Below are 17,082 nucleotides of genomic sequence, written 5' to 3'. Positions count from 1 at the left end.
GGTACCATTCTGCACCATGTTGTTTATCTCTGCTCATCACAGATCTACACAACATGGGTCTTCAAATGCTGTGGCTGTTGTCTCGTCCACACTAGTGGGCTCATTATAGATAGCACTGGGGCAGTTGAACTTAGGGTAGCCATGGCGGGGGATTTTAGGCAAAATTCGCCAGTGTAAGAAAGGCCAATGGGACTAGTTAGTTCTGGTTGTGACAACAGTGTTTTTATAATGTATACCCTACTCTGCCAGCAACTTTACTCATTTCATCCATACCAATGAACAGCAGGACAGAAGTTTCCTGTGGCATTAGTAGCTGTGCAGTGGTATCTGCCATATGTTTGCCAGCACTCTCAGCCAGTTCCTAGAATCCCCCTGGTGACAAAATGAAATGCAATGAAAGGTGGATACTGCAGGCACAAATCAAGAGTCCAGTTTATATGAGTATCAAAGCCAAGGCCATGATGAACATGTGACCATCTCAGAGGACAATTAGTTACCGAAGGGCCAACACCACCCCTTCACATATTTCAAAGAATGGACTCTAAGAACAGCCTATGAGAGGAGAAGAAATTAAACTAGATTTCTGTGCTCATCTATGTGAAGCCGCCATTATTGGACAAGAAGTTAACGGTGATTGTTTATTTCCCCAGTCAAAGGAGAACCCTAGTTATTAAACCTGGGCCAGATGCTCAATGTAGCTCCATTGACTCAATGACAGATATATCAGTATAGAGCAGCTGAGGAGCTCTCCCCATTAAGAGAAGCAGCATTTTCAGAGAGGCAAAAGATCAGCAATTAGTTAACTAATAATGGGAGTAAATGTGCAGCTATGTTCTAAATATGGATCATCACTATTTAGAAAGACAGATAGTACTGATGATCTCCAACACCTTTCCTATAGCTAAGGAAAACCTCTATTTTGAGGATGTGATAAACTGCAGTGCATAAAGTGCTGCAAGATCTTTAAGGCTCAGCTGGGTTTGAGGGACACTTATCTAGCTCTGTGAACAGCATCCACTGCCACTCCATAGCTCTAGTCAGTGGAAAAGAAGTTCAGGGCTAAATGGAAATGTAAGATAGATGGTTTTTGCAGCTCATCCAAACTCATCTCTAAATTAGTGTCTCTGGGCAGCTCTAATATGTCCACATAAATTTGGTTCCCAGCATATCTGGATTCAGATGCATTCTCTTCCAAGGATGTAACAACCCAAGTGCTGACCACAGCAATAATTGAAAATAGTCACAGTTCAAGATCATGGTCCTTTCTCCGCACCTTTGTGATAGATTATTCAAAAATGATGGAGCAAACTGAATGCTCATCCAGTTTGCTCCACTGTCTGAACCTTGTCACACCTCCTTTTGGTAGGGACGGGTCTGAACCAGAATTCTGGATCTGAAACCCTCCCCATGCTGGAACTTCGGAAAGGTTTGGATTGGGGCCATCTGTACTTTTTAGAAAGCAGATTTTGATTCGTTCACTGGAACCTCTGAATGATCATCGATTATTCCTGGAGTAAAGCAGTGAGAGGCAGTACTTTTAAATAATAATCCTAATTAAGAAAAGAATCATAGAGAGACATGGGATCATTCATGATATATTGATGTGCATATGCTGCCTTTTGCTATTAAAGTGAGCTAAGACAGCCAATTTTCTTCTGATCTCATACCAGTTTGTAATTTCATTGACTTCAGTGGTGCTACTCCTGATTTACACCAGTGTACGCGAAAGAAGAATCAGGCCCAGGATCTATAAGGTAGATGATAATGCCCAAACCACTCATGCAAGGGTGGCCAGACAGGTGCCGCTGTGGATGCTGACTTATAAGCAGTGCTCTGCCGGGGACAGACCTACAGCAACCAAGCACAATGGCCTTCTGAGAAGTCTCTCTGGGATCTTCTTTATAATCAGCCAAACTAAACCTCTTGAGCCTGGGGAAAGGGTTGAACCCTGGATCTTGGTCCAGATTTTGTGGCTTGAGCCCATCTCTGCTCCATGGCATAAGAAATTAAAACGACTACCAACCTACACAACACAGAGCCAGGAACCTTTCCCCCAGCTCTTAGAGTATACATAGACAGTGTGTCCCTGCAGCATCAGGCTGGGTGCCCCATTCCTAGTTGGCAATGCTGAGTCTTCAGATTACATGCAGTGATGAGGAGGAGGAAGAGGCAGAAGATGAGAAGATTATTTATTTCCATAGATTTTTATAAAAAATAATTATCAAATACAAAAAAACAAAAATAGCAGCAGCCTCAGTTGTGAATGAAACCCTAAGGCAACAAAACGCTCAGTGTTGCTACAGAAGAATGAGATTCTTGTTACATAAAAGCTACTGATTCACAAGAAGCAAACTCTCTACTGGAATTCCCATCAGATCTGTCCTCAGCTGCTCTCACCCTGGCCCATAGCTTGGCATTCCGCACAGCTTTCCCACCCCATGGCATCCCCTTTTGCCAGAATGCTCTTCTCTGTGCCTATCGTGTAACATGTTAGCGTCTGCCCACAGCATGCATGTGACAAACACTCCCATCAGTGATGGGACTCGGGGCTAGCCCATAAGGCAAAGCTTTTCAAACCCGAGAGCCTAAAATTCCCCACCTACGTTAGTGGCCTGGTTTTCAGAGGCACCTGCAGCTCCTATTGAAGTCAGGCTGGGAAGGGCAGAGGCGGTAGGATGCAGATATTTGAAATTCTCCCATCTCCCCACTGAGTGTCACCCTTACTCCACACATCCTGAGTCTGAGCAGCATTTCTGCAGTCCCCAGCCTGCACACAGGGCCACTCCAGTTGCCCTCAGAGCCTGTTATCAGCTATGTCTCTGCTTGGGCAGCACTAGGTCCTGAATGCTGCTCAGCAGTTTCAAAACTGGGGGACATTACTGACCTCTGGTGAGTTCAGTTAACCAAGGTTTCGCTGTCCTGGAAATCTCACAGCAGAGCCTGTTCCCAAGAGATTCCCAGCTCAATGCCGCAGAACAAAGAGGTTATGATAGGCATCCCTTTCTCTGGGTGTTCATTCAAACCTGTGATGCTGAAATTCATCCATCACTACAGATTAGTGCTGATTCAAAAGAACACCACCACCATGCTAAACTCTGCTCTCAGTGACACCAGGGCAAGTGCTGCTAAAGCAAGTGGAATTGTGTCACAGTAACTGGGCCTACAGCAATCTAGCTGCAATGGCCCCTCTTTGTTGGCATATCACTGCAAGGATCTGAACTTGGTTTCTGGTCTCACTGCAGTGCTTCCTGCTGGAATTGGGGCCTTGCATAATCACAACGCATGAACCAAAGGGACGTGGCAGCTCAAACGCTGAGGGAACATGCAGGCAGCCTCATATGGCGCTTTGCCATCAAACCAGAAGGGTGCAGAATGCATGTCCTGCAGTCTTGAAGAGCTTGGGTTCTCATTCTGGGCCAGACTCAGCCTTGGTGCGAGCAGCAGTCATTCCATTGCTATCAATGGAGTTGTGCTCACCTACACCAGGGCTGTATCTCCCCCTCTCTCCTCTTGCAGCTTGTTTTGAAGAGGGGTCTCGACATTGAGCAGTTGTCAAAGAGGAAGCTATCAGAGGATTCCCCACTTTCCAGCCCCTTCCCCTTATTCTGAAAGCATCAGATATCTAGATGGGTCCATCAGCACAACTTCTTATATAGCTGAGTAGGGCTGCTTGAAAAAAAAAATTGTTTCCTTGGAAAATTTCAACTTTCCATCAAAAATCTAAAATTATTGGCCAAACACCAGAAAAATTATGATTCAGAAATACCATTGTGGTGCCTCATGGGAGTTGTAGTTCAGGGGCCTCATGCCCCCACACTCTTCTATGGGCTCAGCTCCTGGTCTTCACTGCAGAGGATGTGAGGGAGATTCCCACACCTGAGCCATTCTTTTTAGGTGACAAATCTGAGGAACTATCCCAGATTGAGGTGTCAGTAGAGGAGGTTTTGGAACAAATTGATAAATTAAACAGTAATAAGTCACCAGGACCAGATGGTATTCACCAAGAGTTCTGAAGGAGCTCAAATATGAAATTGCAGAACTGCTAACTATGCTATGTAACCTATCATTTAAATCAGTTTCTGTACCAGATGACTGGAACATAGTTAATGTGATGCCAATTTTTAAAAATGGCTCCAGAGGCGAACTTGGCAATTCCAGGCCAGTAAGTCTAACTTCAGTACTAAACAAATTGGTTGAAACTAAAGCAAAGAACAGAATTATCAGACACAGATGAACATGATTTGTTGCGGAAGAGTCAACATGGCTTTTGTAAAAGGAAATAATGCCTCACCAATCTATTAGAATTCTTTGGTTGGCATGGGGTGGGGGCTGTCAACAAACATATTGACAAGGGTGATCCAGTGGATATAGTGTAGTTGGACTTTCAGAAAGCCTTTGACAAAGTCCCTCACCAAAGGCTCTTAAGCAAGTAAGTAGTCATGGGACAAGAGGGAAGGTCCTCTCATGGATTGATAACTGGTTAAAAGATAGAAAACAAAGGATAAGAATAAATTATCAGTTTTCAGAATGGAGAGAAGTAAACAGTGGGGTCCTTCTGGGATCTGTACTGGGACCAGTGCTGTTCAACATATTCATAAAAGATCTAGAAAAAGGGATAAACGGTGAGGTGGCAACATTTGCAGATGATACAAAACTACTCAAGATAGTTAAGTCCCAGTCAGACTGCGAAGAGCTACAAAGGGATCTCACAAAACTGGGTCACTGGGCAACAAAATGGCAGTTGAAATTCAATGTTGATAAATGCAAAGTAATGCACATTGGAGAACATAATCCTAACAATACATACAAAATGATAGGTTCTAAATTATCATTCAGGAAAGAGATCTTGGAGTCACTGTAGATAGTTATCTGAAAACATCCGCTCAATGTACAGTGGCAGTCAAAAAAGGTAACAGAATGTTACAAGCCATTAAGAAAGGCATGGATAATAAAACAGAAAATATCATAATATGACTATATAAATCTATGGTATGACCACACTTTGAATACTGCGTGCAGTTGTGGTCGCCCCATCTCAAGAAAGATGTATTAGAATTGGAAAAGGAACAGAGAAGGGCAACAAAAATGATTAGGGGAATGGAACAGCTTTGATATGAGGACAGATTAAAAAGTCCAGGGCTCTTCAGCTTGGAAAAGAGACAACTAAGGGGGGATATTATAGAAGTCTATAAAACCATGACTGGCGTGGAGCTAATAGAAAAGGGGAAGGGATAGCTCAGTGGGTTGAGCATTGGCCTGCTAAACCTAGAGTGTGAGCTCAATCCTTGAGGGGGCCACTTAGGGATCTGGGGCAAAATCAGTACTTGGTCCTGCTAGTGAAGGCAGAGGGCTGGACTGGATGACCTTTTGGGGTCCCTTCCAGTTCTATGAGATATATATATATATATATGGAGATATACCTAAGTGTTATTTACCCCTTCACATAACACAAGAACCAGTGGTTACCCAATGCAATTAATACGCAGCATGTTTAAAACAAACAAAAGGAAGTACTTCTTCACACAATGCAGTCAACCTATGGAAGTCATTGCCAGGGGATGTTGTGAAGGCCAAAAGTATAAAGGGATTCAAAAAAGAATTAGATAAATTCATGGAGGATAGGTCCACCAATGACTATTAGCCAAGATGGTCAGGGATGCAATCCCATGCTGTCCTAAGCCTCTGACTGCTAGAAGCTGGGACTGAATGACAGGGGATGAATCACTCAATATTTGTCCTGTTCTGTTCATTCCCTCTGGAGTATCTGGCATTGGCCACTGCCAGAAGACAGAATACTGGGCTAGATGGACATTGGTCTGACCCAGTATGCCCGTTCTTATGTTCTAAACTCCTTCTCCTATGATGCACTACAATCTGCCCTCTTGCTGAGCCACTGTGGTATATCCAAAGAGTCCCTCACCACAGTGCATCATGGGATATGTAGTCCAGCTGGGGGCCTGGCCCTGGAGAAGAATGGGGGCATGAGGCACCATAACAGGATTTCAAAATAAAAAATTTTCAGATTTTGGCTGAAAACTGCAAACTTTTTGGTTTTCAGGTATTCAGTCAAAATTTTCCGCAGAAAGCAGACCCTTTTTGCGAAACATTCTGCTTGGTCAAAACCACAATTTTTTATCAAAAAAGCAGTTTCAACAGAAACATTTTGAGCAGCCCTATTGTTGAGTGAAGTGACACACTGACTCGCCTGCCACCTATTCCCTGGAGCTGCGCATGTATCCTGCCCCTCTCAGCTCAGAGAAGGGAGAGAGACCCAGACATGGGACTTGATGTAGGGTCCCACAGAGTAGAGCAGGGGGGTTTACTTGTAAGGTCCCCTTTTGACAGGCCTGACAAACAGACCGGCAAGAGCCAAAATCACAGAAACTGCATGCTGGCCTTTGAAATTCCCTAGTCTCCCTACAGAGTCACTCTCCCTCCACGTGTTCCTCAGCTGGAGGAGCGTTTCCACATTGAAAAGGGCCTGGTCAAGACTGGCTTCACAACTTGCTCCATTCTTCCAACCTTCCACTGTCAAAGGAAAAACTCTGGCTGGAACTTTCCTCAGCCCTAACCCAACAACAGAGAGACCCTGAGACAGTCACATTTTCTCTCCCTACTCCTCTTTCCCCATCTTTATATCCCCTTTCTCTCCTCCCCTCAACCCCAGTTTTCCATTTCTCTTCAATTACCTGCCTCCATCCCTCTTTAAAGTGATTCCAAAAATCTGTTATGAATTAAAAGGGGGCTCATCTAAACTCCAGATCTGAAAAAGCTCAAACACTGGGGCAATTCACATCTGGCTCTAAGTCCCAAGTCTGGCATCTGTCTCCAATGGGCTGATTCCAACCCACTTATGTGAACTTCCGGGAAGTCTGGTTCTGGGTCCAAACGTTGGTTGGGATCATACTTGGTTAGAAACTCATCTGAATTATTTCACTGGTGACCTACAAAAGGGAGAGGTCAGGCTAAGAGATCTCTTGATATTTTATGGTATAAACTAAGGGCAATGAAGACCAGAAAAATGAACCCCAGGAGAAAAAAAAAAGACACAAAAATTCTCCTGGGAAGTGGTTTAAGCTAGTGCAGCATCTTCCAGGTGTACTCTGAGAAGCTGCCAATACCATGTTTGGATCATGGAGATCCCATGACCAGAGAGGAGGTTTTAAGCAGAATGGACCTTATCTTTATGGATGGGATGTTCTTGATTGTCTGGCTCTTACACTTTCCTTTCCAACCCAGGTCACCAACAGCTGAAGGGGGAGAGAGATAGTGTGAACAAAGCAGTAACTAGGATGATAACACAGTGTGAGATGGCTCATAGTAGAGTATTCTGGAGTAACGAGCTATACTAGAAAATTCTGGAGTAAGGGACCATATGAGAGTATTCTAGAACACTAGAACATACTAGAGTATTCTGGCATAATGAACCACCCTAGAAAATTCTGGAGTAATGGGCCATAGTGAAGTATTCTCGAGTGACAGCACTATAGTATTCCAGAGTAACCATCATGTAGTAACACTATAGTAAGCCATAGTGTTTGGTAGAGCTATTCAAGAGTACTGTCATATATTTTGAAGGATAACCATATCTCAAATACTGTCTTAGGACCAAATTCTGAATGAAGCTGAGCACCTTCAAATCGCATTGAAGTCCCTGGAATTTGTAGGTGCTCAGTACTTCTTAGCATTTGCCCCTAATTTTGGGTTACTGGCAAGGCATCTCCTATTAGAATTAAAGGCCCTGCTTGGTGTCTCTCTGTTTTCCTCTCCCTCCCAGCAAATTATGGGAAATTCACTTCTTTTCCAACCTCTTTTTGCAATAGTTTGTACTTCACAGCAGCATGGGTGTTACAAAGGGTATTCTTTCTCAGCTTAATAAACAGCAAAAAATATATAATATATATTTTATATATATATATATATATATATGTATACATATATATATATATAGAATTATGTTTAAATATTTGCAGAGAGATCACAACTACCTCAACCTTGCTAAAAGGAGCCTATACAGTAGAGGAAGTGAGTAGTGAGGAAATTCAGAGCAAACAGACACTCGTAGGTGGCAAACCATTGATACTGTAACATAAAGTGTCCATGGCAGCTTCTCATCTGTTGGCTCTAGGGCCTGATCCAAAGCTGGCTGAAGTCAATGGAAAGACTCATCCTTGCTGAGTTCACTGGGCTTTGGCTCAAGTCCTGGATCTCAATTTTGGTTCTGAAAGGGGGTGACAGAAGGGTAGGAGGTATAACTATGTGTTGAGCAGATTTGTCTTCCCGCTCTCAGTCCACCATCTTGTCACTTGTTTCCCCCCTTCTCCTCATCATGCACATCCCTCCTTTCACACGATGCCTCAGAATGCTGGGTGCCTGTGCCCAATTTAATGCAGAGATCGTCCTTATTTTGATTCTGACTCCTTCCCATCTCCTCCTCCCAACTCTCCTCTTTCCTCTCCCAAGCCGCCTTTCACTCTCCCACCGGCCCCAGTTGATTCCCATTTATTCCTCTGGTGCTCGCCTCGCCCACAGAAGCCGCTCATGGTGCCATTACTGATTCTCTTCAGCCGTTGGGTCCCGGCAGGTACACTCATCTTGGTCACAATCAGCAGCAAATGGGATCACCTGAGGGGAAGGAAAGAAGCAAATGGGTTTGCAGAGTCGCTCACTGGAAAAGGGATGTGAAACCTGATTACAATGAGCCCCTCTGAGGATCAAGAGGGTAGAATACAAGGACCAATGGCTTTTTAATTGGTTCCAATAACTAGGGCTTAACCTAGGGCTCTCACTGTAGCCAACTGGGGCCTTTCCATGATTCAGTGAGAGTTGGGTCAGGAATGAAGTTAGGCAGGACTGGTCACCCAGATAGCCAGTACAGGAGCCAGCCAAGGTCAGTATGGTTCTTCTTATGTATTACAGTAGCACCCAGGTTTTGGGTCACATTGTATTGGATGCAGCCCATACCTTAAGGCATGTTCCATGCCCTACAGGGGTTGAATGGTGGAGAGTGGAGGGAAGTAGAGGTACTTCTCCAAACTCTACCCACAAAATAAACTCCTACCATCTGAGAGGCCACGGTACATCTGTTCATGATCATGCCTGGCCTCTGAGTTAACAACCACAGAGTTGAATGAGGCAGTTCACCCCTCTCAGTGCTATTGTTTCATGCTGTATGCAAACTCAGGCAGATGTTTGCATTGGGTTCATGTTGTCAAGGTATATTTTGCAATCACAACAGCTACAGACTATCGTTTTTAAATGAAAGCCAAGAGGCTGTAGAACTCAGAGGCAGCTTGGGAGAGGTGCTGGTTAGAACTGTTCAAATTGGTATTTTCTGCAGATTTAATGGTATTTTTTTCAATTTTTGACAAAAAAAACTGAAAATTGGGGAGGATTGATAAAAAAAAAAAAAAAGAAGAGAGAGATTTTTTTTAGCTAAAACAAAAGATTTCCAGGAAAAAAATTGGGTGGTGGTGTGTATGGAGGGGGTGTGGGGGGAATAGGGTTAGATCTATGTAGTGCATTTGCACTTGGGGGGTCTCTGTCCTGACCTGCAGCCCCTGCTCTAACCACACTGAATCCGCCAGCTCTGCCAGTGACCATATATCCCGATTTGCAGCACCCCCTTCTATGCCAGTCCTTGACCTCACCCAACCAAGTAAGCTTGCTTTGCTATGTGGCTTAATTGGTAGCAGCAAGACTCCCAGTGTTGCTGCATGCAGCAGTTTGTGATTAGGACCTTCCCGAGCTGGACCACAGTAACACTGTAGCAGGGGGTACCACAGGCAAGAGAGTTGACAGATGAGGGTCTTGGAATCCATTCTTCCTCCTGGAGATCTTCATACAGACCAAACTCGGAGCCAGAAATTCTTTGCTATTTAGAGACGTGTTGGGTTCTTTCAATCTGATCTGATGAAAGTTGGTTTGTATTTGAGCCTAACTTCTTGCTCTCCTCCATTTCAGATCATATGAACAAAGCAGTTCAGTGGGTTTTTGTGCTCATGCGAAAAGCTAGTGGGGCTCTGAGGAGATGGAATGAGTCATTCTTTTCAGCAGTTTGATTTGGCTGCTTTTTGGAGGATTCACAATGGAGCTACCCCCCCAACAACCCCCGCCCTCCACCACCTCACCTCTCTCCATCCCCAAGATGCCAATATTATTAGGATCATCAGAGTTTCACTCAGTCCTATCCCTGCAATGTATCACTGCAATTCTGTAAGATCGCCAAGTGAAATTGTAGGTGCCCTGCTCTAGTTATTTTAGTACAACACCCATTTCCTGTCATCCAACTTACATATTAGCAGTTGATTTTTTTTTTTTTTTTACAAGTGATGAAAGGACAAATGATTTGAGATCCATAATAAAGGGAAGGAAGAAAAGAACCAAACCCACATATTTTTGGAATGAAAAAGTAACCGTGCCCTAAGGTTTGTTTTACTCTTGGATGTCTTTTGGAAGGAAATGTTGTGAAAACTGGGTGTGATGGCAGGGGTAATAAAGAAGGTAGGTAGGGATGGGAGAAAAAGCGGGGCCAGTTTGATTCACAAATCAAAAGAGACAACTGCTAAATTACCCACAGGCACAGCTTTCTAAGGTAGAATGCATAGGCCAAGTCCAGCAGGAGTGACAGAAAGAAAGAAAGAAAGAAAGAAAGAAACCAGGTGGGATGACAAAATCACTGCATCACTGAGATGCTGAGTCACGCAACATTGTAACGCCAAATCTTACTGTAGTAACTTGATGCTGTCTGAGTGACCAATTTCCGGAAGGGAAAAGTGTCCCATGGATGTCTGTGGGAGTTGGATTGAGCATTTAGTCCCATTGGCCCTGATCCCAAACTCATTTAGGTCAATTACTGACCCCAGAAGGTTTTGGATCAAGCCCCTTGAGGTCTGCTTTCCACTTGATTGGGTATCAGCCTGCAGGCTCCATTCCAAGGTACAGCGAAGCCTGTAACCATTGGCTGCCTTGAGCTCTTATTTGAACTCGGCCCGTTCCCCTCTGACTCCTGTGGGAAGCTCACTTACCTTCCTAGAGGACAGTGTGGAGGAGCAGCAGTCACCCCCATCATACTGGCAATACGCCCGGTTATTGATGGTGTCACACCAGCCATCTGCTTGGAAAGGCTAGGGAGAGAAATGAGAAACTGCTGAGTGGAGACTAGTTAGGATGCTTCATGAATGGAAAACTCCTCCCAGGACCTGTGACTGCGGGTCTTCAACAAAGCCCTCATGCATCACCATCACTGTCTAGGGCCCAACCCTGCCACACTTCCCCAAAGCTTTTACAGTGAAAGTGTCCCCAAAAAAGCAGTTTATCAGCTGGCCAGTGTGGGACTCAGTTCTGAAGGAGGTGTAGGCCATGGCTTGAGGAGCAATTCTGTACAGCCATGAAAAGTGAGGGAACTGTATTGGAATGCCACCTCCCACTAGAGACGGGCCCAAACCAAACTCCCTGAAATTCAGGGAAGTTCAAATCCAGAGGTGAGCTTCACAGCCAGCTTTAGCTCTACAATGGACCAAACCAAACCTCAGAATCAAATGCCACTGAACTTTGGGTGAGTTCAGAACCAGTTCTGAGCTACCTGGGCCTGCTCTTCCACCAAGTTACTCCAGTTCGATGCGGCTCCACTGAAGTCAATGTCATGGTGCGATCAGGGCCCTAGACTGACTGCATACTGGACTGACCCAAAAATCTCCCCAGCCCAGACTTTGAGAAATCTTGGCTCCACATCTGAGCTTCGTGGCTTAGGCTGTACAGCTAAGTATGAGAGAGGCTGTGTAGTTTCTGCCTATTGATCACACAGTCAGAGCTCAGCACAGAACATGGTTAATCTGCCTGGGACTAAGAAAAAGGGCAGGCAAATCCATCTGTAGCTGGGTGGTCACCCGCTCCTGCCCTGAAGGGCTTAAAACAGCCCTGTGAGTAAGCCTGGGCTGATTGGGGAAGCAGCCGCAGCTGGCCCTAAAAAGGGGCTGCTAGGCTGGAGCTAACAGAGTCTCTCGCTAGCTGTTGAGAGGGATGGGCCTGGCTGCTGGGAGCTGAGCAGGGTACCTAAAGTGGAGTAGGGCTGGGGAAAGGCCAGAAGAGCTGGGGAGCTCCAGCCTGGAAAACCCCCAGGCTTCAGGCCTTGTTAAAGGCCAAGAAGGGTACTGGGGATTGCAGAGGGGCAGCCCAAGGGTAGGCAGAGGCAGCAGGTCCAGACCCTCCTTGCCAATGATGAGTGGCAATTATACTGCAGTCCGCCCCAGTGAGCGGGGGCTAGATGGTGACTGGCAGTAGCCCAAGACTGAGGCGAGGTGGGGATAGAGAGTTGGGGGTTCCCTAGTGAGGGGAGACCCAGCTAGACTGCAGGGTACTGCAGGGGGCAGAACCCCGAGAGAAGGGGCACCAGGGTCCGAGAAGGACAATGGGGCCAGCGACAGGCGAGACAACGGCCAACAGAGGGCGCTCCGGAGGTTGGCAAGCTAATTCCCTGGACGTCCAGCAGGAGGCGCCGGGCCGGGTGAGTCTCACATCGCTACACATCCAAGATGCTACAGCTTAGCTCCCAAGTATCCGTAGGAGCACTGGGTAGAGTCACACAGCACAGAGCCTAATGATAACCTTATCCAGAGTGCAAAATGATTCCACCTGTGTGCCACCCCACTGCATCTCTGGTGCACAGGAAAGGGGACACGGCCAGGGCCCCAACCTCATCACAACCCTCCTTTGGGGAATCTATCACCATCTTCCGCACTAAACTCCTCCAGTCCCTGCCGGATGGGAGCACAAGGACCACAGCCATGTTTGGCCAGTGCACTAAGGGGAGAGGAGGTTCTCATGCCATTTTGCTTCATTTTCCTGCATGCCCACAGAAGGCTCCCCCCCCCCATCTTTACCTTCAGCCAAAACTCAGCCTTTTACACAACAATTTTGTAAAACTTTCTCATTGTTGTGTGTCCTTACAAGAGCTGGGCCAATACTGCAAAACAAGTGCTCAGGAATATTTGCTGGAATTGCTAAACAAATTCACTCCAACCCCATTTTGTGTTCATGTTCTGGGAATAGTCAAGGCTTGGGGTGGGATTTGCAGAAGAACCCACGTGATTTAGGAGCACATGTTCCAGTGTTGTTGTGCTCCTAAGTCACCGAGGTGCCTTGGAAAACCCCTCTCTTGTCCTACAGTGAGATTTTTCCACCCCGGTGTAGTTAGGCTGATGTAGCTACATTGCTACAAACACCTAGTACAAATGCATTGCATGGATGTAAAAAGTGGCTGGCATTGGTGTGGGTTACCCCAGTAGCCACACAGGTACAGGTCACTTTTTACAATAATGCAGCATGTGTTCATCTTGGGTTAGCATTGGTGCACCTCTATCAGTGTAGCTAAAAAAATCCCCAGACCAGATAAGCCTCTAGTGAATAAATTTCACTCACAGACAAAACGGAATTTCAGATTGCACAACTACCCAACAGGGCAGCTCTCTGACTGCAAAGCTGACACTCAAACACACAAGTCAAAATCTGCACCATTGCTGGTTAGTTATGAGTCATGTAATCATGGAAGAGAAATACCCAATCAGCGATGAGAATCAAGGACATGTGACTTGTGTAACTAAACACCATTGCATGAATTCGAAGTATTTGCAATGAACTGTTCAGGAAAAAGCTGCAACTGAGAATTATTTACCAGAGAAATTCATGAATAAACTTGAGTAACACATAAATGTGATAAAAACAACAAAGAGTCTGGTGGCACCTTACAGACTAACACGGCTACCCCCTGATACTTGACAACATAAATGTGATGTCACACTCTAGTCATAACAAAAAGGAGGCAGCATTCATTGCATAAATTATTAGGAATTAAATATTCACCTGGCTCTAGTCTACATGCTATTGGGTACTGACCTGCACCAAAAGCCACTGGAAAGATTATTCTCATCAGGAGCTGGACATATTGGAAATACAGCCAGAAATCCTGATCTTGTGAGATTACCAGTTCTATTTTGCAGAGCAAAGTGGATTTGATGGCCCAAATGGACATCCAGCCTTTTGAGCATTGATCTGAACCAAAATTCCAAACCTCTGAGGTTCACCCCCCATTAGCAGAGTCCTCCCCGTCTAGCCAAGGCATGCGTTACTGAGAATGAGCATTGAAACATGATGGCATTATCCCCACAACAGTGGGAGCCAAAACGCAGAATCAGGCACTATAAGTGCCGCAGCTCTCCCGATGCAGAAGCAATGCTGACAGATGTAACTGTTGTGTATTGTGGACACAGCACAAATCCCTGACGTGCATACAGTTGGAACCATGAGGGCTAACTGACTCTGTACTCTATTACATTAGATGAGAAACATAGTAATCACTATATAATAACAGATTCAACATAAGCAACTGCTTAAGAAGCTATACCTGAAAATTCACGTAAACTGATTCAACACTCTGCTCAAAATATTCCCTACATCATCTCTATCCTGCTCCCTGAAATGAAATGGGCACATCAACTTCAGAAGCACTTGGGGGAGGGAGGGGGGGAAACAAGGTCCAGTTACAAAAGTCAAGGCTTTCAGGTGGCTTGCGTTTTCTTTTTGGATAGCATTTGCCAACATTTTAAGCACTCCCTTGAGGAAGCGGTGTGTTTCCAGCAATGTCTGACTCAGATGTTCCCTCGGACGATGCCGGTCGTTCAGCACAGCTGCTTTCTGGCATAATGTTATTGGTGGTTGTGTCAAACTGGGGTACTGATGTTGGAACAACTGGCAATTCTCCAAATTTTGCCTCTTTTGTCAGCTGCGGAGTCACACCCAAATCTCGCAACTGGTCAGTGTGGTGACAGCAAAACATATTGGGTGCCACTTGTACTGTGTAGGACAAAGAACCTGTTTGTGCACTAACAATTGCTGGAAGCAACTGTGTCCCCGATAATAATGTGCCAGAACTGTTTGACCCACTTGTAGCTCACAAGGTGCACTGGTCCTTCGTCATCGCTTGACTTATTAGATGATTTCTAACTTGTAGATGTAGATCTGGCGTTAATAAGTCCACGGGTGACCTGAGATTTCGGCCGATAAACAGCATTGCAGGTGTTTGGTTCATCATGGTATGTACTATGTTTCAATATTTTAGCAAGAAGCATGACAGCTTCGGTTGTAATGACTGCTTATCTGTCATGGATTGCAGGGCTTGCTTAAAAGTTTGTACTAACCTTTCAACAAAACCATTTGTGTCTGGGTGATATGGTGCTGAGGGAATATGGCTAGTACAATTTTTCTTCATGTCTCACTGAAACTCTTCTGAACTAAACTGAGGACCGTTGTCACTCACAGCTTGCTCTGGCAGTCCAGTTCTTGCAAACAAACTTAGAAGTTTTTCTCCTGTTTGTACAGCTGTGGTGGTTTTCATGAAGAAAAAAAAAACCACATCTGGCCATTTGGAATGGGCATCCACCTCTATTAGATACATCATTCCTAAAAATGTTCCTGCACAATCAATATGCAGACACGTCCAGAAAGTGGATGGCCATTCCCAGGGGTGTAATGGCACTGGTTTAGGCTGTACCCGTTGGCATCACGAACATTCCCTGAGTGAGCTGCAGTATTCGTTGGTCAATGTCTGGCCACCATACAAAACTTCTGGTGAGTCCCTTCATTTTTACTAGCCCTACATGTCCTACATGGAGCTCTTCTAATATTTTTGCGCATAGTTTACTAGGTATGATAACATGAATTCCACATATGACACTCCCTTGATGTAGGGTAAGCTCACCTTTGTGTGTGTAAAAGGGTGCCAGATTAGGGCTATCAGTCTATTTCTGGCGTCATAAACCTGAGCTAGTGTGGGATACCTCCTGGTTTCCTTGCTTGATTAAACTACAAGTCACTGGGGATCACTCAATCTGAAACAAATTCGACAGATTCTGTCTCTATTCCAGGTTGTCCTTCAGCTAGCACAGGCAGGCAGGAAAGCCCATCTGCATTTGAATCCGATGTCACAGATGTAACCAGCTAAGAAGAGAGCCCGGTGTTGCATATGTGCTACCATTGTCACAGAAACTCCTTCCGTTGGATGTAGGATTGCTATTAGGGGTTGGTGGTCCGTGACAAGGGTGAATTTTCACCTATATAGACACTGGATGAATTTCTTCACACCCCATACCAGACTTAAAGCCTCCTTATCTATTTGTGCATAGTTAGGTTCTCCAACTGTGAGCGATCTTGAAGCAAATGCTATGGGTATCTCACTGCCACCTGGCATTCTGAGCCATGTAATTACCCCAATTCCATGTGGGGAATTGTCACATGCTAACTTAATAGGCAAGGATGGGTTAAAGTGCACTGTCTGATGTGACCAATTGTTTTGCTTCCAGAAAAGTTTTTGACACTCAGCTGACCAAACCCACTTTTGACCAGTCTGCAGTGAACAGTTTAGTGGATGCAATACACTTGCTGGGTTTGGTGCAAATCGGCTATAGTAGTTGATAAATCCCAGAAATGATCGAAGATGTGACACATCCTTTGGTAATGGAGCTTCCAGGACTGCTTTAATCTTCTCCTGAGATTTATGTAGGCCCTGCACATCAATAACGTGCCCACAATAAGCCATTGAGTCCTTGAAAAATTCACATTTTATGCAATTAGCTCGTAACCCATATTCTCCTAGACGTTTTAATACCCTTTTTAGGGTTTCCAGATGTTCATTATCACTTCCACCGGTCACAGTAATGTCATCCAAATAACACTGTGTTCTCAGGACACCTTGCAAAACTTGATCCGTTGCCCATTGCCATATAGCAGGAACTAAAGCAATACAAAACACTAGCCAGTTATGCTGGTACAGACCTTTTTGTGTGCTGATTGTGAGATATGCCTTAGACCAGGGGTTCTCAAACTGGGGGTCGTGACCCCTCAGGGGGTCGAGAGGTTATTACCTAGGGGGTCGTGAGCTGTCAGCCTCCACCCCAAACCCAGCTTTGCCTCCAGCATTTAGAATAGAGTTAAATGTTTTTAATTTATAAGAGGGGGTCGCACCCAGAGGCTGCTGTGTGACAGGGGTCACCACTACAAAAGTTTGAGTACCACTGCCTTAGACTCTTC

The 17,082-nt window shown here is 45.1% G+C and overlaps 1 protein-coding gene across 1 annotated transcript in view; it reads right to left on the bottom strand.

The window, feature by feature from the left end:
- Positions 1-7,994: 7,994 nt before the first annotated feature.
- The window catches only part of PAPPA2 (pappalysin 2), a 170,396-nt gene continuing 161,308 nt past the window's right edge, over positions 7,995-17,082 (bottom strand). Inside the window, exons 21-22 of the mRNA XM_054037937.1 lie at positions 11,028-11,126; positions 7,995-8,625 (exon numbers count right to left, since the gene is read on the bottom strand). Coding sequence (XP_053893912.1) covers positions 8,551-8,625; positions 11,028-11,126 — 174 coding nt within the window. The 3' untranslated portion in view covers positions 7,995-8,550. The remainder of the gene's footprint in view (positions 8,626-11,027; positions 11,127-17,082) is intronic.

Source organism: Malaclemys terrapin, chromosome 8, assembly GCF_027887155.1.
Source record: "Malaclemys terrapin pileata isolate rMalTer1 chromosome 8, rMalTer1.hap1, whole genome shotgun sequence".
NCBI classification, from domain to species: Eukaryota; Metazoa; Chordata; order Testudines; family Emydidae; genus Malaclemys; species Malaclemys terrapin.
This window is presented reverse-complemented; position numbering and strand designations above follow the sequence as displayed.